At 59.6% G+C, this 15,741-nt stretch overlaps 1 protein-coding gene across 5 annotated transcripts in view; it reads right to left on the bottom strand.

The window, feature by feature from the left end:
- Positions 1–15,741, bottom strand: part of Sulf2 (sulfatase 2) — an 83,715-nt gene that overhangs the window by 17,118 nt on the left and 50,856 nt on the right. For all 5 annotated transcript variants that reach the window (XM_047534522.1, XM_047534511.1, XM_047534502.1 and 2 more), the window contains exons 5-7: positions 5,926–6,095; positions 1,333–1,483; positions 160–335 (exon numbers count right to left, since the gene is read on the bottom strand). In XM_047534522.1, coding sequence (XP_047390478.1) covers positions 160–335; positions 1,333–1,483; positions 5,926–6,095 — 497 coding nt within the window. The remainder of the gene's footprint in view (positions 1–159; positions 336–1,332; positions 1,484–5,925; positions 6,096–15,741) is intronic.

Below are 15,741 nucleotides of genomic sequence, written 5' to 3'. Positions count from 1 at the left end.
ACTGGGTGACATCATGGCTCTTCCGACTGGCACTGGGGTTCACCTGTCAAAATCCTGTGCCCCCAGGGGTGCGGCTCTGGCCCTGGCCCTGGCCCTGTGGCTGTAAGCTCCCAGCCTGGAGGCCTCCCTGGGTCCTGGGCCCAGGGCTGATGCACTTACAGAGAGCCGGCCTCCACGTTGGGGCCCCGCACGTAGAACGGGACCCTGATGTCAAACTCGTACGGCATGGACTTGCCCTTGACCAGGCCAAACTGGCCGATGTGGTAGCCGTGGTCGGCAGTGTAGACGATGTAGGTGTTGTCCAGCTCGCCCGTCTCCACCAGCATGTTGTAGATCTGCGACACAGGCCGGGAGGTGAGAGTGGGGACCGTGTGCCCGCCCGCCCAACCCGGGACAAGGTGCTGGAGACCCCAGGCCCGTTCTTCTCCCGCCTGGGGTCTCCTTCTAGCCAGGCCCCTGGGACGGTCCCGTCTGTGAGTGCCACTGGCCCCACTGTTCCTCCAGCACCTGCACCTGTCTCTCGCTCAACTCTGGACCCACTGTCTCCTGGATGCGGTGGCGGCTCACGGGGACGGGGACCCACACTGCACCCCCTGCGGTGAGCCCTGACCTGCAACAGGTGCTCTTGAGTGAGCGAGTGGGCGGGAGGAGCCGGACGCGGCCCAGGGCAGGATCTAGAGGGCGCCGTCCAGCTGAGCTGTGACGTGGGCAGCGGCAGGGTCTGGGCCATCCGCGTGTGGCTGCCCGCCGGGGGGGTGCTGAGCACACCGGCTGAGGCCAGTGTGACCCAGGAACTTTGATTTTATTGTACATAAATAGCCACAAAAAACAGCGGCTGACACACCCACACACCAGCCTAGGGCAGCGCTGAGAAAGGAGTGAATCCCAGCGGGCCACCCGGCCACGCGCTGTGACTCCATTACCCGAAACGCCCAGGACGCCACGTCCACAGTCAGAGCTCAGTGGGTGCTGGGGGTGGCGGCCGGGAGTCTGGGGGTGATGGCAAAGGGCAACGGGGTGCAAATGTCCTAAACCACCTGATCGTACCCCTTAATTGGGTGAATTGAATGGCATACGCGTTGTATCTCAATCAAGCTGGTAAAAATATAAATAATGGGAATAAAAAAAAGGAAGAAAGAAAAAAGCAGCCCTAGCAGCCTGGATCCCGGGTGTGCGTCCCAGGGGCAGAGGCCGGCGTCTGGATGGCTCCTAGCCGCTGCCCGAGGTCTGACGGGGCCTCAGAACTCTGCCTCTGGCTTCTAGCCTGAAGGGCAGGGAGGGCGGGCCTGGCATGGCGGGAGGCTCAGGGCCACACCTGGCGGAGGCGCCTACCGTCTCCATGGAGTCGTCCACGGACATGAGGGTCTGGAGGCGCCTGCGCTGCAGCATGTTGGTGAATTCCATGTGGATGGGCTTCATGGGGCCCGTGTAGCGCATGATCCAGTGCTTGTCGGGGTTGGGGGCGTAGTTGTAGCTCGGTGTGCTGGCGGCAAACAGATGGGGGTCAGGCCCCGGGGCCAGTCCCCGCGACGCACCTGGGGTGCGCCACCCTGTGCGGGAGGCTACTTGCTCCCCTGGGGGGCAGATGAACACTGGCAAGTCAAGGGCTCAGTGTTCAGCCACCCGGCTCCCTCTGCACGTGTGCCGTGCCTCAGTGTCACACGGCTGTGCCTCAGTGTCACAGGGCCATGAGCCACGAACTGGAAAACACAGGCCAGAGTCTCAGCTTGGGGCTGGGTTTTCTTTGAATCTTGTCTGGGGTTTGCTCATCTCCTTTTAAAAGAATGAAGAGGCAGCGAGGCGTGATCCCAGTGAGTTGGGGGGCTGAGACAGGAGGATTCAAGTTCAAGGCCAGCCTCAGCCATTTAGCAAGGTCCTAAGCAACTTGGGGAGACCCTGTCTAAAAAAAAAAAGAAGGAAGAGGCTCCAGCTCAGAGCTCCTGGCAGACCCCAGCGCCCAACTCGGATTGAGCCCTGTTGCTGTGTGTGCTGGAGTTTTTAGTCACCATCAAGGATGGCAAGTGGCAGTCACTGGAAAGGTGTGACCATAACACAGCCTTCCGCATTAGATTAGAAATAGGAAACTGATTCAGAAATCGAGTAGTTCTAGTTGCCTGAGTGTCTACGTCTGGGACACACGCTAGTAACTGTCACAATTACTCTTCTGATTGTGGCTTAATCTCCCATTTACTAAAGAGAAAACAGAGGGTCAGAGAAGTGCAGGGCCTGCCCAGGCTCCTCCTGAGTGAGTGATGGCGGCCTGGGCCTTCTGCTCTGTGGCCGACTGTGATAATTAATGACAAATGAACAAATAAATGGTAACCTTTACCGAGCTGCGACTGCGTGCTGGGCGCGGGCTGAAGCCATCTTATATCATCTTGTTTACACACGGGCTGGCGCTATTTCCATTCTCCTTGGGTGAGAAATGAGGGAACTGGCGCCCAGGGAGGGAAGGGAACTTGCCAGAAGGCAGACCCGAGGCGGAAGCCCAGAAGCCAAAGTGGCCTCTGCTGCCACCTTGTGACCAAAGCCTCCCTGGCACCTGGGGCCTGTCTGGAGTCCCTCACATCACAGGTGCCAGGCAGAACTAGGACTGGACAGTCCTGCCAGAGGGTTAAGTGACCACAGCACACAGGCTAACTCAGCTCATGGCCTCAAAACGTTCTAGATGATTCCAGCAACATTCCATCCCAAACCCAGAGCACCTTCTGTCGTCGCAGTTCAAGCTGGTCCCAGGACCGAGCTCCCAGAGACCCCCCAGCACACGGGTCTCCAGGTGGGGCCGCCGCCACTGGGAAGCAGCCGGTTTAAACCCCACAGAAGGCAGAACCCCGACTGGGTCTGAGGACACTCGAGGGCCAGGGTCCCCTCAGACCCCCCTCCACCCCAGCAAAGCCGAACTAAAGGCCGAGTGGCCGGTGCTGGAAGATGGAGGGCCTTTCAGAGGGGGGAGGGGAGGTGGGACGGGCCTCAGAGTGGGGCCAGCATCCCCCCCACCTGCCACATCTTGGTGCCACCTCCAATGTCAAAATGGCCTCGGGCAGAAATAAGGACGCCCACTGCTCTCGCAGTCTGACCGTCACGGAGACCGTTGCTATGCGAAGCTCGAGTCCCCAGCCTCCAGACCGCTGGACCCTGCTGGCTGATCTGCAGCCTCCTGCCGCTAAATCCTCCCGCCCCAGCTTCCTTTGATTATGGGAAAGGCTGCCCGCTGTCCCCTGCAGGCTGGCTCAGGGCCTGACCCGTGTGTAGGACACTTCCAGGAACAAGGTCTCCTCCTGGGCTGGGAGCCCAGAGGTGGGGGGTCCTGGGGAGGGGCCCGCAGCCTCCCTCAGAGCGCTGGGGCCCGTGGGAAGCCACCTCCGCAGGCCCAGGGGCCGCACCTCAGGATGCCATTTCAGCCATCAGCCCGAGTCTACCACTTAGGCTGGAGACTGTCCTGGAGGGCAGTGCGGGTGGGTTCCTGGGGTCCCGAGAGGGACTCTGGGAGGATTTTGAGGCCAGAGGCCGCAGAGCCAGGTCCTGTGTGGGGCCCATTCCAGCTGCTGGGCACCTGCATCAGGCTGGGCTCCACAGGCCCAGCGGCCTGATGAACAAAGATGTGAAGTCCTCACCTCAACATCTGAGGAACGTTGGGTGTTCCTTAGAGAACCCCAAGGACAGCCAGGCGCGGTGGCCACGCCTGTAATCCCAGCGGCGTGGGAGGCTGAGGCAGGAGGACTGCAAGTTCAAAGCCAGGCTCAGCAACGGTGAGAAAGGGCAGCGGAGCCCCCAGGCAGATGCTGCAGCTCAGGAGCCCCTCAGGGCTGCTGGGGCTGCGCGGCTTGTGTCTGGGGTCAGGCGCTTGTCCGTTCGCCCGCCTGCGTGTGTCTGAGTGCGTGTGTCTGAGTGCGTGTGTCTGAGTGCGTGTGCCTGTGTGTCCGTGTGTCTGCAGTTCTTTGTACTTCTGTGTCTGTGTGGTATCTGCACGTGCGTGTGCCCACGGGTACCGGTGGGTCAGCACGTGTCTGGCTGGGTGTGTTGTGTGTCCGTTTGAAAGTGTGAAGTGTGTGTTGCGTGTGTGAAGCAGGGATGGTGTCGGGGCCCTGGGGTGGTGGAGTGGAGGGCGGGGGACGGGGTCAGAACCAGCACCAGCAGCACTGGTCAGTGTCAAGCTGCCCGAGGACGGGGCCAGGCGGGCTTGCTGGGGGCCCGAGGCGCCCGGAGACGGGTGGAAAGGCCAGACTCTGCAGTGCCCGCAGGACTGTCTCCCTGGCCCCCTCGGCCCGGGTTAGACGGCCCAGCGGCAGAGCTTTCTTTGACTTTGTTCTGGAAATGATCACCCAGAGCCAACGGAGCGTCCAAAGGCACCTCTGAGGGGCGAGGGGGAGTCTCTGCTCAGCAGCAGTGGACGCTGCTCACTTTCAGCTTCTGGAATTTTCACTTCCAGGGGGCAATAAAGGAGCAGGCAACGAGAACACCTCCAAGCAACCTGGGTGGCCAGGGCACAGCCAGCACCTCAGCTGCAGGGGACACTTCCCACTTGCTCCATGGGACACAGCTGGCCGCAGAAGCCGTGGGCAGGTGGGGCTGGGGACCAGGTCCTGGGGCTGTGTGGGAGCTGGGCAGGCAGATGTGCAGAGGTGAGACCGCAGGCTTGGGCTGTGCACGGCCTGGAACGTCATCTTCTGTCAACCTCCCTCCCCAAAGACCAGGGACCAGCAGGTGGACGCACTGCCCTCCCGCTCCGGAGCCCCTGCACTGCTCAGAAGGTAATGACGGTGGCAACCGAGGAGGGCGATGTGTCTGACTGTGGTGATAACTAAACACCCGACACTCAGGCGGATTCCAATCACCCTGTCCTCGTCACCCTGGAATGTCACAGTGAGGACCCAGCCCTATCACTGCTAAGTGGGAGGGGGCTGGAGGCAGAGGGAAGCCAGAGAACTTTCTAGAAAGACACCCGGTCAGCTGGATGAGGAGGACTTGGGGGCGGGCAGGGAGATGGGAAGCATGGTGGGGCTGGATCTGAACCCTGCCCTGCCGCTTAGCAGGTGGGCGGCCTCAGATCCCTGTGCCCTTGCCTTCTTGTGCCTCGGTCTCCTCACCTCCAAAGTGGGTGTGCAGGTGGCCTTGTGGAGGCCCTCGATGTGCCCACCTCCTAGTCTTCCCAGCCGTACGCACACAGCTGGCCCCAGCAGAGTGGTGGCATGTCACCTGGGTTACGTGAGAAGAGGCAGCAGTTCCTTCCACCTTGGCCTCTTCCTCTCCACGATGGTTTTCTCTGGAAAACCAGCTGTGGTGTTGTGAGGATGCCCAGGCGGCCTTACGGAGAGGCCTGCGTGGCGAGGACTAGCCCGGTGGGTGAGTCCCAGGCACGCGTCGGGCAACCAAGCCCCGCGGACACCTCAGTGGTGACCTCTCCCCGGGAGACCTGAACTTCAGACAGACAACACCAAGCGTCCGGCACACGGACTCCGTGAGGAACAAGCGCCTGCTGTTTCCTGCTGCCGGATCTCTGAGCGATCAGTTGTGAGGGAGCAGCCAGCTCGCCAGGGTCCCCATGAGAGCCAAGGGACTGGCTGTGACATTGGCAAGCAGCGTCTGCCGCCTTGCCCGGATCAGGGCACCTGTGGGCCCCTCTCAGACGCCTGCTTTACATGCAGGAAATAAAAGACACAGGATCACAAAGGACACCCAGCAGGTGCCGTCCCCAGGCCTCACGGTGCCACCAGGGTTCGGGCTAAGAGCTGCCCTGCTCTGGTCTGGGGCCACACTGGCTGGCCTGGGATCCCAGGGTCACCGCCCATGAGCAGCGTGTTCGTGGGTGGTCTGGCCAGGACGATTAGAGAGGAGGCGCGGCTACGTCATTGCTGACACAGTGTCCCCCAGAGCCTGACCCACCCCCTCGTGCCACCTGGTGGCCCCCGCAGGGCTGAGGCTTACATGTGCTGGGACGCGTTGGGGAAGAGGCCGGAGTACTGGGGTGCCGAGTCCTCGGGGCCGTGGGGAGCCGCGTGGCTGAGGACCATCAGCACCGGCCGGTGCGGGTACATCTTCTTGGACGTGCGGAAGAAGTTCACGCTGTCGTTGGTGATGAGGTCTGTGAGGTAATCCTGGGGAGAGACGGGACAGAGGTGAGCGGCCTGCACCACACGCCAGGCACCCCGCGATGCATCGGGGACGCGACCGTGGTCAGAATACACCGTCCCTGCCTGGGTCTGGCTGCTGCCGAGACGGACAGCAAATACGCAGAACGCACAGGATGGTGTGACACTCAATGACAAGAAATCGAGCAGAGGTTAGGGAGCATGGGAAGAACTGAAAGTTGTCATTCCCTTGTGACATATGAAAAGAGTAACAGCCAAGACCCTTGAGTGCTTGTGACGTGCCCAGGACTAGTCTGTGTTGACTCGTCTTCACTCATTTAATTTTTACATAATCACAGAAAGCAGGTCTGATGGCAGTCCTCGTTTTTCAGAACAGAAAATTTAGGCACAGAGAAGTTAAGTGAATTGTTCAATGTCACACGGCTGGTAAATGTTGAATTCAGACTCCTGAGCTATGGTTCCTATGTCAGAAGTCTTAGGACTTCAAGGTTCTAGTGACACTGTACTGAGGGGTACATAGGTACCCATAGGTACCCTAGAGTACCTATGGTGAGGGCAGGAGCAGAAAAAAGCATAAATAAAACACCAGGGAGTTACAAGGTGACAGGTGAAGGAAATATGGAGGTGTAACAATGAGCAACTGGGAGCTGGGGTGGAGACATAATTTAGCTGGGATAGTTGGGGGTCTCTCTGAAGAGGTGGCTTTTCAGGTGAGACCAGAGTGGCAGAAGGAGCTGGGCATGAAGCTCCATCACTGGGTTTCCAACTCTGCTGCCTGCTAGAGTCCCTGGGGGCTTTTGGGATTCCTGAGCTCACGCCAGAGGTTCTGATGTGATCAGCCTGTGCTTCAGCCCCAGTATCCAACTTGCCAAAAGTTCCCCAGGGGACTCCAGCATGCAGACAGGGTTGAAGTGACTGCTCTAGAGGAAGAGTTCCAGGTGGAGGGGCAGCAAACAACAGGGCCCTGAGGTGACGTGAGCTGGCCATGTGTGCCAGGAACAGAAAGGAGGGCTGGATGACAACCGGCTCTGATGAAGGAAGGTAAATGTCAGCAGTCAAAATGCAGAGGGACACAGGAGCAGCACAAACAAAGGCTGCAGAGGTGTCTCCAGAAACCAGGCAGCAGCTCAAATCCTGGGCAGGAGGTAAGAACGCGGCCAGAAGCTGGGGGCCTTAAAAGCTCACCCTGGAAGTTGAGATTTGCTTAAGTTCAAACACTCTTAAGCTGCTGGTTCCTCTTGATGTCACTGACTTCTTGAAATGTACTCTGCTTCCTAGAAGCAGCTCTGCCAAATTGTTACTTTCAAAAGAAGATTACGAAGAAAGGGTGAAGGGGTTGGGGGGCTACAGCCTCCGTCCTGGAGCTGAGTGGACAACTTCTGCACACTGAAGAGCCACCAGCCTGAGACGTGCTCCTTCAGGTAATCTTCAGCCTGTCCGCAGGCGCACAGGTGGCTGCTGCTACACTGCTGCCACCAGCAGCACAGGATGGCCCACTGACCTCGCTGCTGCCACACCTGCGGTGCCTGGAAACATTAAAAAGGCAGGTCTGTGGTTCTCGATGCAGAAAGTTGTCCGAGGTCCACTGAGGGACAGACTCAACTCCAGGAGGATTCCTTTATAAAAATATGTTTTTATTTTTATTAGGTGGGGGAGGAGAGAAGCAGGGTGGAGAGGAGACACTAAATCACTAACCTCATGTTTGTGAGCATCAAGGAAAGATCTGGAAGGATGGATATCAGATTGCTGACAGAGGATTGGAAAAGGGAGAAAAGGGCAGAAGACTGCTTGACATACTTTTCCTTGGATGATTTCTGTAGATTAACTTTGAGAGGAAAGGTTTTATAAGGGAGCCCTGTGGAACCTATTGCATAAAATATTACAGAAATCAAAGCACTCCTGCTGCCGTTGGGGGACACGAGCTAAAGACGTTAGAAAAGTTCTTAAGATGACAACAGAATCTGACAGTGGATCTAAAACCAGTGCAAAGCCCTCTTGGGCAGGGAGGAGAGCCTGCCCTGACAGGTGGCCAACAGTGTCTCGTGGTGGGTGAGCTGGAACAGTGGGGAGGATGGGGGGGAGCCGCTGGCAATGGCCAGCGGGATGGGTGGGAGGGGAGCACGGCCCTTCCTGACAAGCCCACCCAGGCTGCTCAGTTTTAGAGTGGGTGTCTGCTCGGCTGCTGCGAACATTTTTCACACAGCTACTGTTAACCTCCGTTCCCAGGATGGGTGGACAATGGATTATAAAACACTGAAAAAGAAGAACTGAGAACCACCTAGAGTGACGTGAATGAACTGTGGCTAAACCCTACATCACGGGCTGTCTTACCGGCACTGGGTGGGAAAACCAGGGACTGGTTGTGGGAGGACATGGATGGTGCAGTGTCACTTAGATCAAAGTCACATTCCCCAAAGCCTGTGATGGCTACATGTGAGATGAAGGAATAAAGGTGTGTGTGGGAAGGAGAACCCAGCTGCCTCCAGGAGGAGGCAGGCCAGGCCAGGCATGAGATCCCCAAGGGAGTCGGGCTCCTCTGGCTCTGTGACATTCTGGTCTTGCACCCTGCAGCGTGTGCGGGGAGATGGCCGTGCCTGCCTCTCAGGGCTGGCCCAGGGCTTTAACGTGCTAACAGATGTTCAGCTCTTGCCATGGTGCCCTGCACACAGCCAGCTCCTGATAAGATTAGTCTAGTAATTACAACGGGTCTGGTGGCTTGGCAGGTTTCCCGCATGGTTAAGAGCTACTCATCCTTATCAGTCCTCTTTAAAGGCCACTCCTTTGCTAAGTGAAGTCTCCCCTGATCGCCAACTGCTCCCTGGGACACTGGTGATGACAGCTGATACACGGCTCCCTTCAACCCCTGGGCTGGTCCATGAGAAGGGGATGCCCCTCAGCCACAGCGCTAAAGCCAAGATCAGGTGATGGGGTGGAGCGGGAGGGGGCCTGGGCTCGGGTGGGGGGCAGCAGCAGAGATCTGTAGGACACGGGGGACAGACTGGCCACTGACTGGGTTGTGGGGTGCAGGAGAGGGGCAGGCAGCTCCCACCCTCCCTGGTTTCTGGTTTGGGCAGTTTGGGGAAGGGTGCAGAGATGGAGTGCAGGAGAAAAAGAAAGGAGCAGGAGGAAATGCCGAGTGCAGGTCTGGACAAGCCGAGTTGGGGTGCCTGGGACCGCAGGAAGGGCTTCCGGGTTCTGAGCCAGGGTCAGGCAGGTGAGACGGTGGGAAGCCAAGCGGGCGGCCACTGCCCTTCGGGAGGTCGCTGTCCCCCTAGCAGCCACAGCCAGCTCCTCCCCACACCTGGGGCAGAGCAGTGTGCTCAGGGCCAGCCTGCCAGGGCACAGCCCCACCATGCCCCTGTGGGCGGGAGGCGCTCAGGGTTTAGGACTTGGCTCCGGCCCTCTTTGGAAGTCACAGCTGGAGCCAGGGCCGGGGCCCAGCTTGGACACCCACTTCTGCATGCAGCGTCTGAGCCCCCAGGGCCCTCCTGTGGGCACTCCCGACGTCCACAGACTTCACACAGGGCCTCTGGGGAGGCTGCTAATCTGTGGCCCTAGGTGGAAGGGCGGCTCCTGCAGCATCAATTTAGCAAAGGACTCCACTGCCCTCTCCCCACGGCGGACGCAGTGCCAGGCGCTTGCAGCTGGAGGCCACGGCTGCGCATGTGCGCTGTGGGCGGGGCTCCGCGAGGGCGGCCACGTGGGCGCCCGCCTCGCTCTGTGCTCAGCCTTTGCTTCTCCGTTTGAGCCTCTGAAGCGCGCATTTGTGTGCTCGCTGAACAATACGAACCTGTCTGTTCCCGGTGTGCCAGGCTCCCTGTGCAGGGCCAGGGGTGTGGTGGCCGGTGCCCCACTTTACAGGTGAGGAGACTGAGGCCACCAAATTAATAAGCAGTGCGCCCAGATGGTGAATATTTTGGGCTCTGCAGACGGGTCTCAGGGGCAACTACTGATCACTCTTAAGGCAGCGCGGAAGTGGCCGCCAGGAAAGCAAATGGGCGCGACTGCTCCAGTAAAGCTTTTATGTGGACACTAAAATTTTAATTTCATATATTTTTCACGTCATGAAAATTACTCCTTTAAAAATTTATTGTGATTAAAAATAAAACATGAGATCTGCCCTTTAAAATTTTAAGGGTACAGCAGATCTGGAGAACGTCTTTAGCAGAATGTGAATGTTTCATCTGCTGACCAGCAACTCCTCGCGGCTCCCTGCGGCCCCTCCTTCTTCTTCAGACCAGGGTTCCTCTTGGCACCGTGGGTCAGGCTGCGTGTCTCTCTGCCCGGTCCACTCCCTCAGCACAGGGTTCTCCAGGCTCAAGCGTCTTGCTGCACGTAACAGGACTTCCTTCCCATTTCGCCCCAGGATTTGGGGATCGAACCCAGAGGCGTTTTTACCACTGAGTCCTTTTTATTATTTTGAGACAGGGTCTTGCTAAGTTGCTGAGGCTGGCCTCAAACCTGCAATCCTCCTGCCTCAGCCTCTCAAATTGCTGAGATCACAGGCATGCGCCACTGTTTCTGACAAGACTTCCTTTTTTCAAAGGCTGACTTATCATTCCGTTGTATGAATATGCCACATGAAAATTCCTCTTCTTTTAATTTCCACCCCCCCCCCCCAACTAGTTGGAGATGTCAAAACTGTTCTTGGGGGCTGGGGCACAGCTCTGTGGTACAGCACTTGCCTAGCATATATGAGGCCCTGGGTTTGCAAAAACAGCAGCAAAAAACCCAAAACCAAAAAACCACTCTTAGCTCAAGGGCCACACAGAGTTGACAGGTTGGACTTGGCCCACGGGCTGTAGACAGAGCATGACTCTGAAGCCAGATGGCCTGGGTTTGAATCCTGACTTCACCACTCACTGGCTGTGTGGCCTGGTTCAGTTACTTAGCCTCTCTGTGCCTCAGTTTCCCTCATCTGCCAGCTGGAAATAAGAACAATAGTATACACCTTGCCAGCTGCGGTGAAAAGCACACGTGCAGCAGATGTGGAAGATTCAAACGGCACTGGGGACATGATCCCTAAGCGGGCAATGTGTGTTGGCTGTCATCCTCAAGAGCCGCCCGTCTGCATCTGCCTGTGCAAATCAGTGTCCTGCCAACAGCAGCGAAGCTCCTCACGGCCTGGCTCCTCTGTCCCCAAGACGTGTCCTTCCGGTGACCACGTGTGTAGCTGCAGCTCTGCCTTCTGCAGCGTTTGACAGTAAATAGATGCCACTGTGTATGTCCATTCCCCAGCACACGCGTGTGGACGGGACGGACATCCTGCCCACTGGCTTAGGTTCCCAGGGGACAGCTGACACGTTGGAACACACACGGCGACTGCAGTGGGGAAGGACTGGGGGTGACGCTGACCGGGGCCTGGGGGACTCCACGCCTTGCTCTTCCGCTCTGCCCGGCACCCCGAGCCCCTCTGCTGGCTTCTCACGCGGATCCCTGAGGCTTTTCCCAGGACCTGGAGGCAGGGATGCTGCCTCAGGGCCACGCGGTCACTTCCTGCATTGGGGGACCTTGTTGACTCCTTTCAACAGCAAGCAAAGCTGACCAGCGGTGCCATCTGCACGTGGCGCGGCTTCTGCGGGCTCAGGGAAGTGGGCCTGGGGCGGGGGCAGCGGGCTCAGAGGTGGCAGAGGCTCCGCCTCTCCTGCCTGTCACTGCGCTGCCGTTTGGACCTTTCTTCTGTTCCCTGCTGTTCCACATCTTGGTCTTCATACTCTCTTTACACCCCTGATGCGAGGGTCAGTGGTGCGGAACGGGGTTCTCAGAGGGCCTTCTGAGGGGAACCTGGGAAGGGCCACGGCTTCCTCCTCCCTGGGCCCCCCAGCAGGGTCCGAGGCCAGCAGTGACATACTGTCCCCACGGAGCCCTCTCACTTGGGGTGTGGTTTGTCCTCCGTGGGTGCAGGTGGGGTGTCCCAGTGCAAGGGTACTGGGGTGCTGGTGGCTGTGAGCGGTACTGAGTCACGGGCAGCACCCTCGAAGGCGGGTAATGCCCACCCTGGGAATGGCCGGGCTGGTTCCCTCAGGGGCAGGTGTCACTATAGCGAGGGTGGCCTCCTGGCTTGCTGTCCTGGCCTCCGCGATGCTTCCCAGACGCATCTTCTGCTCCACGTGACTCAGCCGGGCACTGCCACGTGGGCCTGGCCCCACGCCCCGCACCCTTCTAGAGCACCCAGTCTCGGGCATTTGCCAGCGACACAAAATGGACCGAGGCACCCGGTTCCTAGCTGGGAGCTCCGAGGGCCTGGCTGTCCCTCCCTCTGCCGCTCCCATGCAGGGTGTTTACAGCCGTCTCCGGCGATTGCGGTCACTTAGCCGGTGTCCCAGGCCCTGCGCACCCGGGGGCCCAGGAATCCTTACTCTCCTGACCGGGGTCTTCCCACTCACAGGGGTGACGCGTGTGGCAAGAAGGCGGGCGTTCTGTGTCCACTGCTGACCTTGAGAGGCCTGAGGGCCGCGGTGGCTTGGAGCCGAGGCTGGCAAGGAGCTCTGGGCACAGGGAGCTGGCGTTCCGCGAGAAGCGGCCGTCGGGGCGCACTCGGCCCCAGACCTGAGTTCCGTCTCCAGGAGCCCTGCAGGCCCGCGCGGTGCTGCCCAGCACTTGAGGGTCACTTTCTCAGGAGGTCACAGAGGCCTACTGTGTGCTGGGCGAGACCCCGAGGTGTGGGGGTGGATGTCCCACGTGGGTGTCAGATGTCACGTGATTTCTGCCCTGGGCAGGGACCCCACAGACACACGCACAGGAAGAGGACATCGCCCGACCACAGCCAAAGGCAGGAGGGACCCCAAATGTGCCAGGAGTCGGAGGGGTTCCCTGGCTGCTGAACCGCAGGTCAGCGTCCTTCACAGGGACTCTGGGGCTCCAGTCTCAGCCCAGGCTCAGGGGAGCGCCAGCTGTGTCCTGGGGCCTGGGACTGAGCACGTGACAGGCAGCCCACAGGAACGCTGTACCTCCCTGGGCACACTGATGGACGCGGGGACAGGCACGGGACTGATTCAGAGCCAACGAGGGGCAGTGAGACTCGGGGGAGTCCTGGCCACCCGGATGCGGGGAGGGCTGCCTGTGACGGGGGCTGAGAGAGCAAGGTGGCAGGGAGGAGAGTAGCGAGATGACTTCTGAGGAGCTGGCTCGAGCCCCTGGATCCAGCCACGCCTGACTCCATTACTGTTGGGATTTCTGTGTAACAGGCCAATGCTTCCGCTTTGGTTAGGCGACAAGGAGTTGGATCTCTGTTTACAAACGCTGACGGAGTCTGGTGTGATTCAAGGATAAGCCCTGTGGTCGAGGAAAATGGAGACGGCTTCCTGGATGAGGCAGTAAGACCCGGATGAATGAGAGGCAGGCGGGCCCTAGGAAAGCCCTGGAGATGGTCGTAGTGACCGGCAGTCTGGTGACATGGCTTGTACCAGGCACAGGAAGCAGGAGACGGGGCTGGGCTCTGAGTGAGTGAGTGAGTGCGAGCACTGTGGGAGGCGTCCTGACTCCCGCGTGTGACACTGTGCACCGTGGCCAGGCGTCCTGACTCCCGTGTGTGACACTGTGCACCGTGGCCAGACATTCTGACTCCCATGCGTGTGACACTGTGCACCGTGGCCAGACATTCTGACTCCTGCGTGTGTGACACTGTGCACCGTGGCCAGGCGTCCTGACTCCCGCGTGTGTGACACTGTGCACCGTGGCCAGGCGCCCTGACTCCCACGCGTGTGACACTGTGCACCGTGGCCAGGCGTCCTGACTCCCGCGTGTGTGACACTGTGCACCGTGGCCAGGCGTCCTGACTCCCGCGTGTGACACTGTGCACCGTGGCCAGGTGTCCTGACTCCTGTGCACGTGCGTGTCACTTTACAGTTTATAACATGGGAGCTCCGAGGGACCGTGCTGGGTGCACACCTGGCGCGTGGCGGGCCCTCAGTGAATGCCTGCTGGGGTGGAGGGACCCGCGCAGCCAGGTATGATCGTCAGCTCACCTTGCACGAGGGGCTGAAGTCGGAAGTGGGGTGTGATACCGGGCCCGCGACACCCGGCCGAGGGGTGTGCGTTGCTCAGTACGTGAGAAGCGGGCCTGCCTTCCAGGCTTGGGAGTCGAGGCCCAGGGCCAGGTCACTCGCTGTGTTGAACTGGACGTCCCTGTGCCGTCCCTGCTGAGGGCAGCATGGTAGCTGCAGCGACTGCAGGCCCCTAGGCCAGGTCTGGCTTCCTGTGCAGGTTCATGCCGGGTTTCAGGAGCGTCTGAATGAGTTGCCAGTATTTGTAAATCGGGAGATTTCACGACAAAAAGGACACACTTGTGATTTCCATCGACACATTAGAAAACCCGTTTGTCTGGGCCTCATGGCTACATGGGACACACGGGCCTGATCCAAGAGTCTGCTGTCCACTTTCAGACACTCCAGGGTCCCCACCTTTCCCTCCTGTCACCTACTTGTGCCTGTCCCCTGTGACTTCTGTGAGGCACCCGGATAACCCTGGGTTTTCACATGAGCCAGGCTGGGCTGGTGGCAGTGAGGAGGGGGACGATGGCTCCCACGCCTGCCCTGCACGGATCGCGTCAGCTGCGGGGATCTCAGCGATGACTGAGGAGCTGGCCTCACCTGTGTCCACTCCCCTTGTTTTTTTAAATGTAAAGTTTGGGTGAAACGTCACTGCAGTCACCAGCATCACCGTCCAAGCCAGGGGTCTGGGGACTACCGCCACCAGGCCCGCGGTCTGTTGTTGAGCTTGGAGCTTCAGGGAAACACGCCGCCACAGTGCGCGTAGGAAAGGGCCACTGTGTTCCCCAGCCTGTGGCACCAACGGAGCGCCAAGAGGCGTGGGCCGCGAGGCCTGGGGAAAGGCAGTGGTCCCCGGGGAGCGTCCTCTAAGGGGAGGCGCGGATCCGGCCCCTTCCTCTCCTTCTTTGCTTCCTGGAAGCCATAAAGAGACCGACCTCGTGTGACACCGGCTCCTACCATGAGGTGCCATGTGGTCACAGGCCCAAAGCCACAGGCTCAGACAACCATGGCCTGAAACAGGAGCCAAAGCCACCTCTGTGCTTACCGGTTCTCTCGGGTATTTTGTCACCGTGACAGAGCTGAGCACACGACAGCAGGTCCCTCCCGTCCTCAGCAGGCTGAGAGCCTGCACCACAGACGTGAGCCCGACTGTTTAGAGAGCCTGGTGTCCTGACCTCGGCCGCCACGCAGGGGGACGCTGCACTCGAGGGGCTCTTTAACAGGCTCCTCAGAAACTGGGGTGAGACCACGACTAACACCCGGCCTGCGCTGGCCAGGACCGCGGGGCAACTGGAAGGGCGGTGCCCTGGCGCAGCTGCCCACAGCGCAGCACGTCCCGGGATTCGGTAACGCAAAGAAATGGGTACCGATGTCCACCGAGCGTCCCCAGCAAGGGCGTCTGGCAGCTCGTTCATCATGGGTTCACACTGGAGACAGCCCTAGTGCCCACCGTCACTGAACGGATGCCACCCTGCTGTCCGCTCACACAGGAAGCTCAGGGACAGAAAGCACCAACCGCTGCCTCCGGCCACAGGCCCCGAGCCTCACGGGCATCACACGGGTGCAGAAAGGCAGAGCGGGGTGCGTGCGCTGTGGGTCCCCTTCCTGTGAGGTTCCACAGCAGGTGAGAACGACCCTGGGGACCGGAGTCGGGGAGGTGA

The sequence above is a fragment of the Sciurus carolinensis genome, chromosome 2 (genome assembly GCF_902686445.1).
Source record: "Sciurus carolinensis chromosome 2, mSciCar1.2, whole genome shotgun sequence".
NCBI lineage: Eukaryota > Metazoa > Chordata > Mammalia > Rodentia > Sciuridae > Sciurus > Sciurus carolinensis.
Note: the sequence above shows the minus strand (reverse complement) of the source record. Positions and strands in the feature narration are given on the sequence as shown.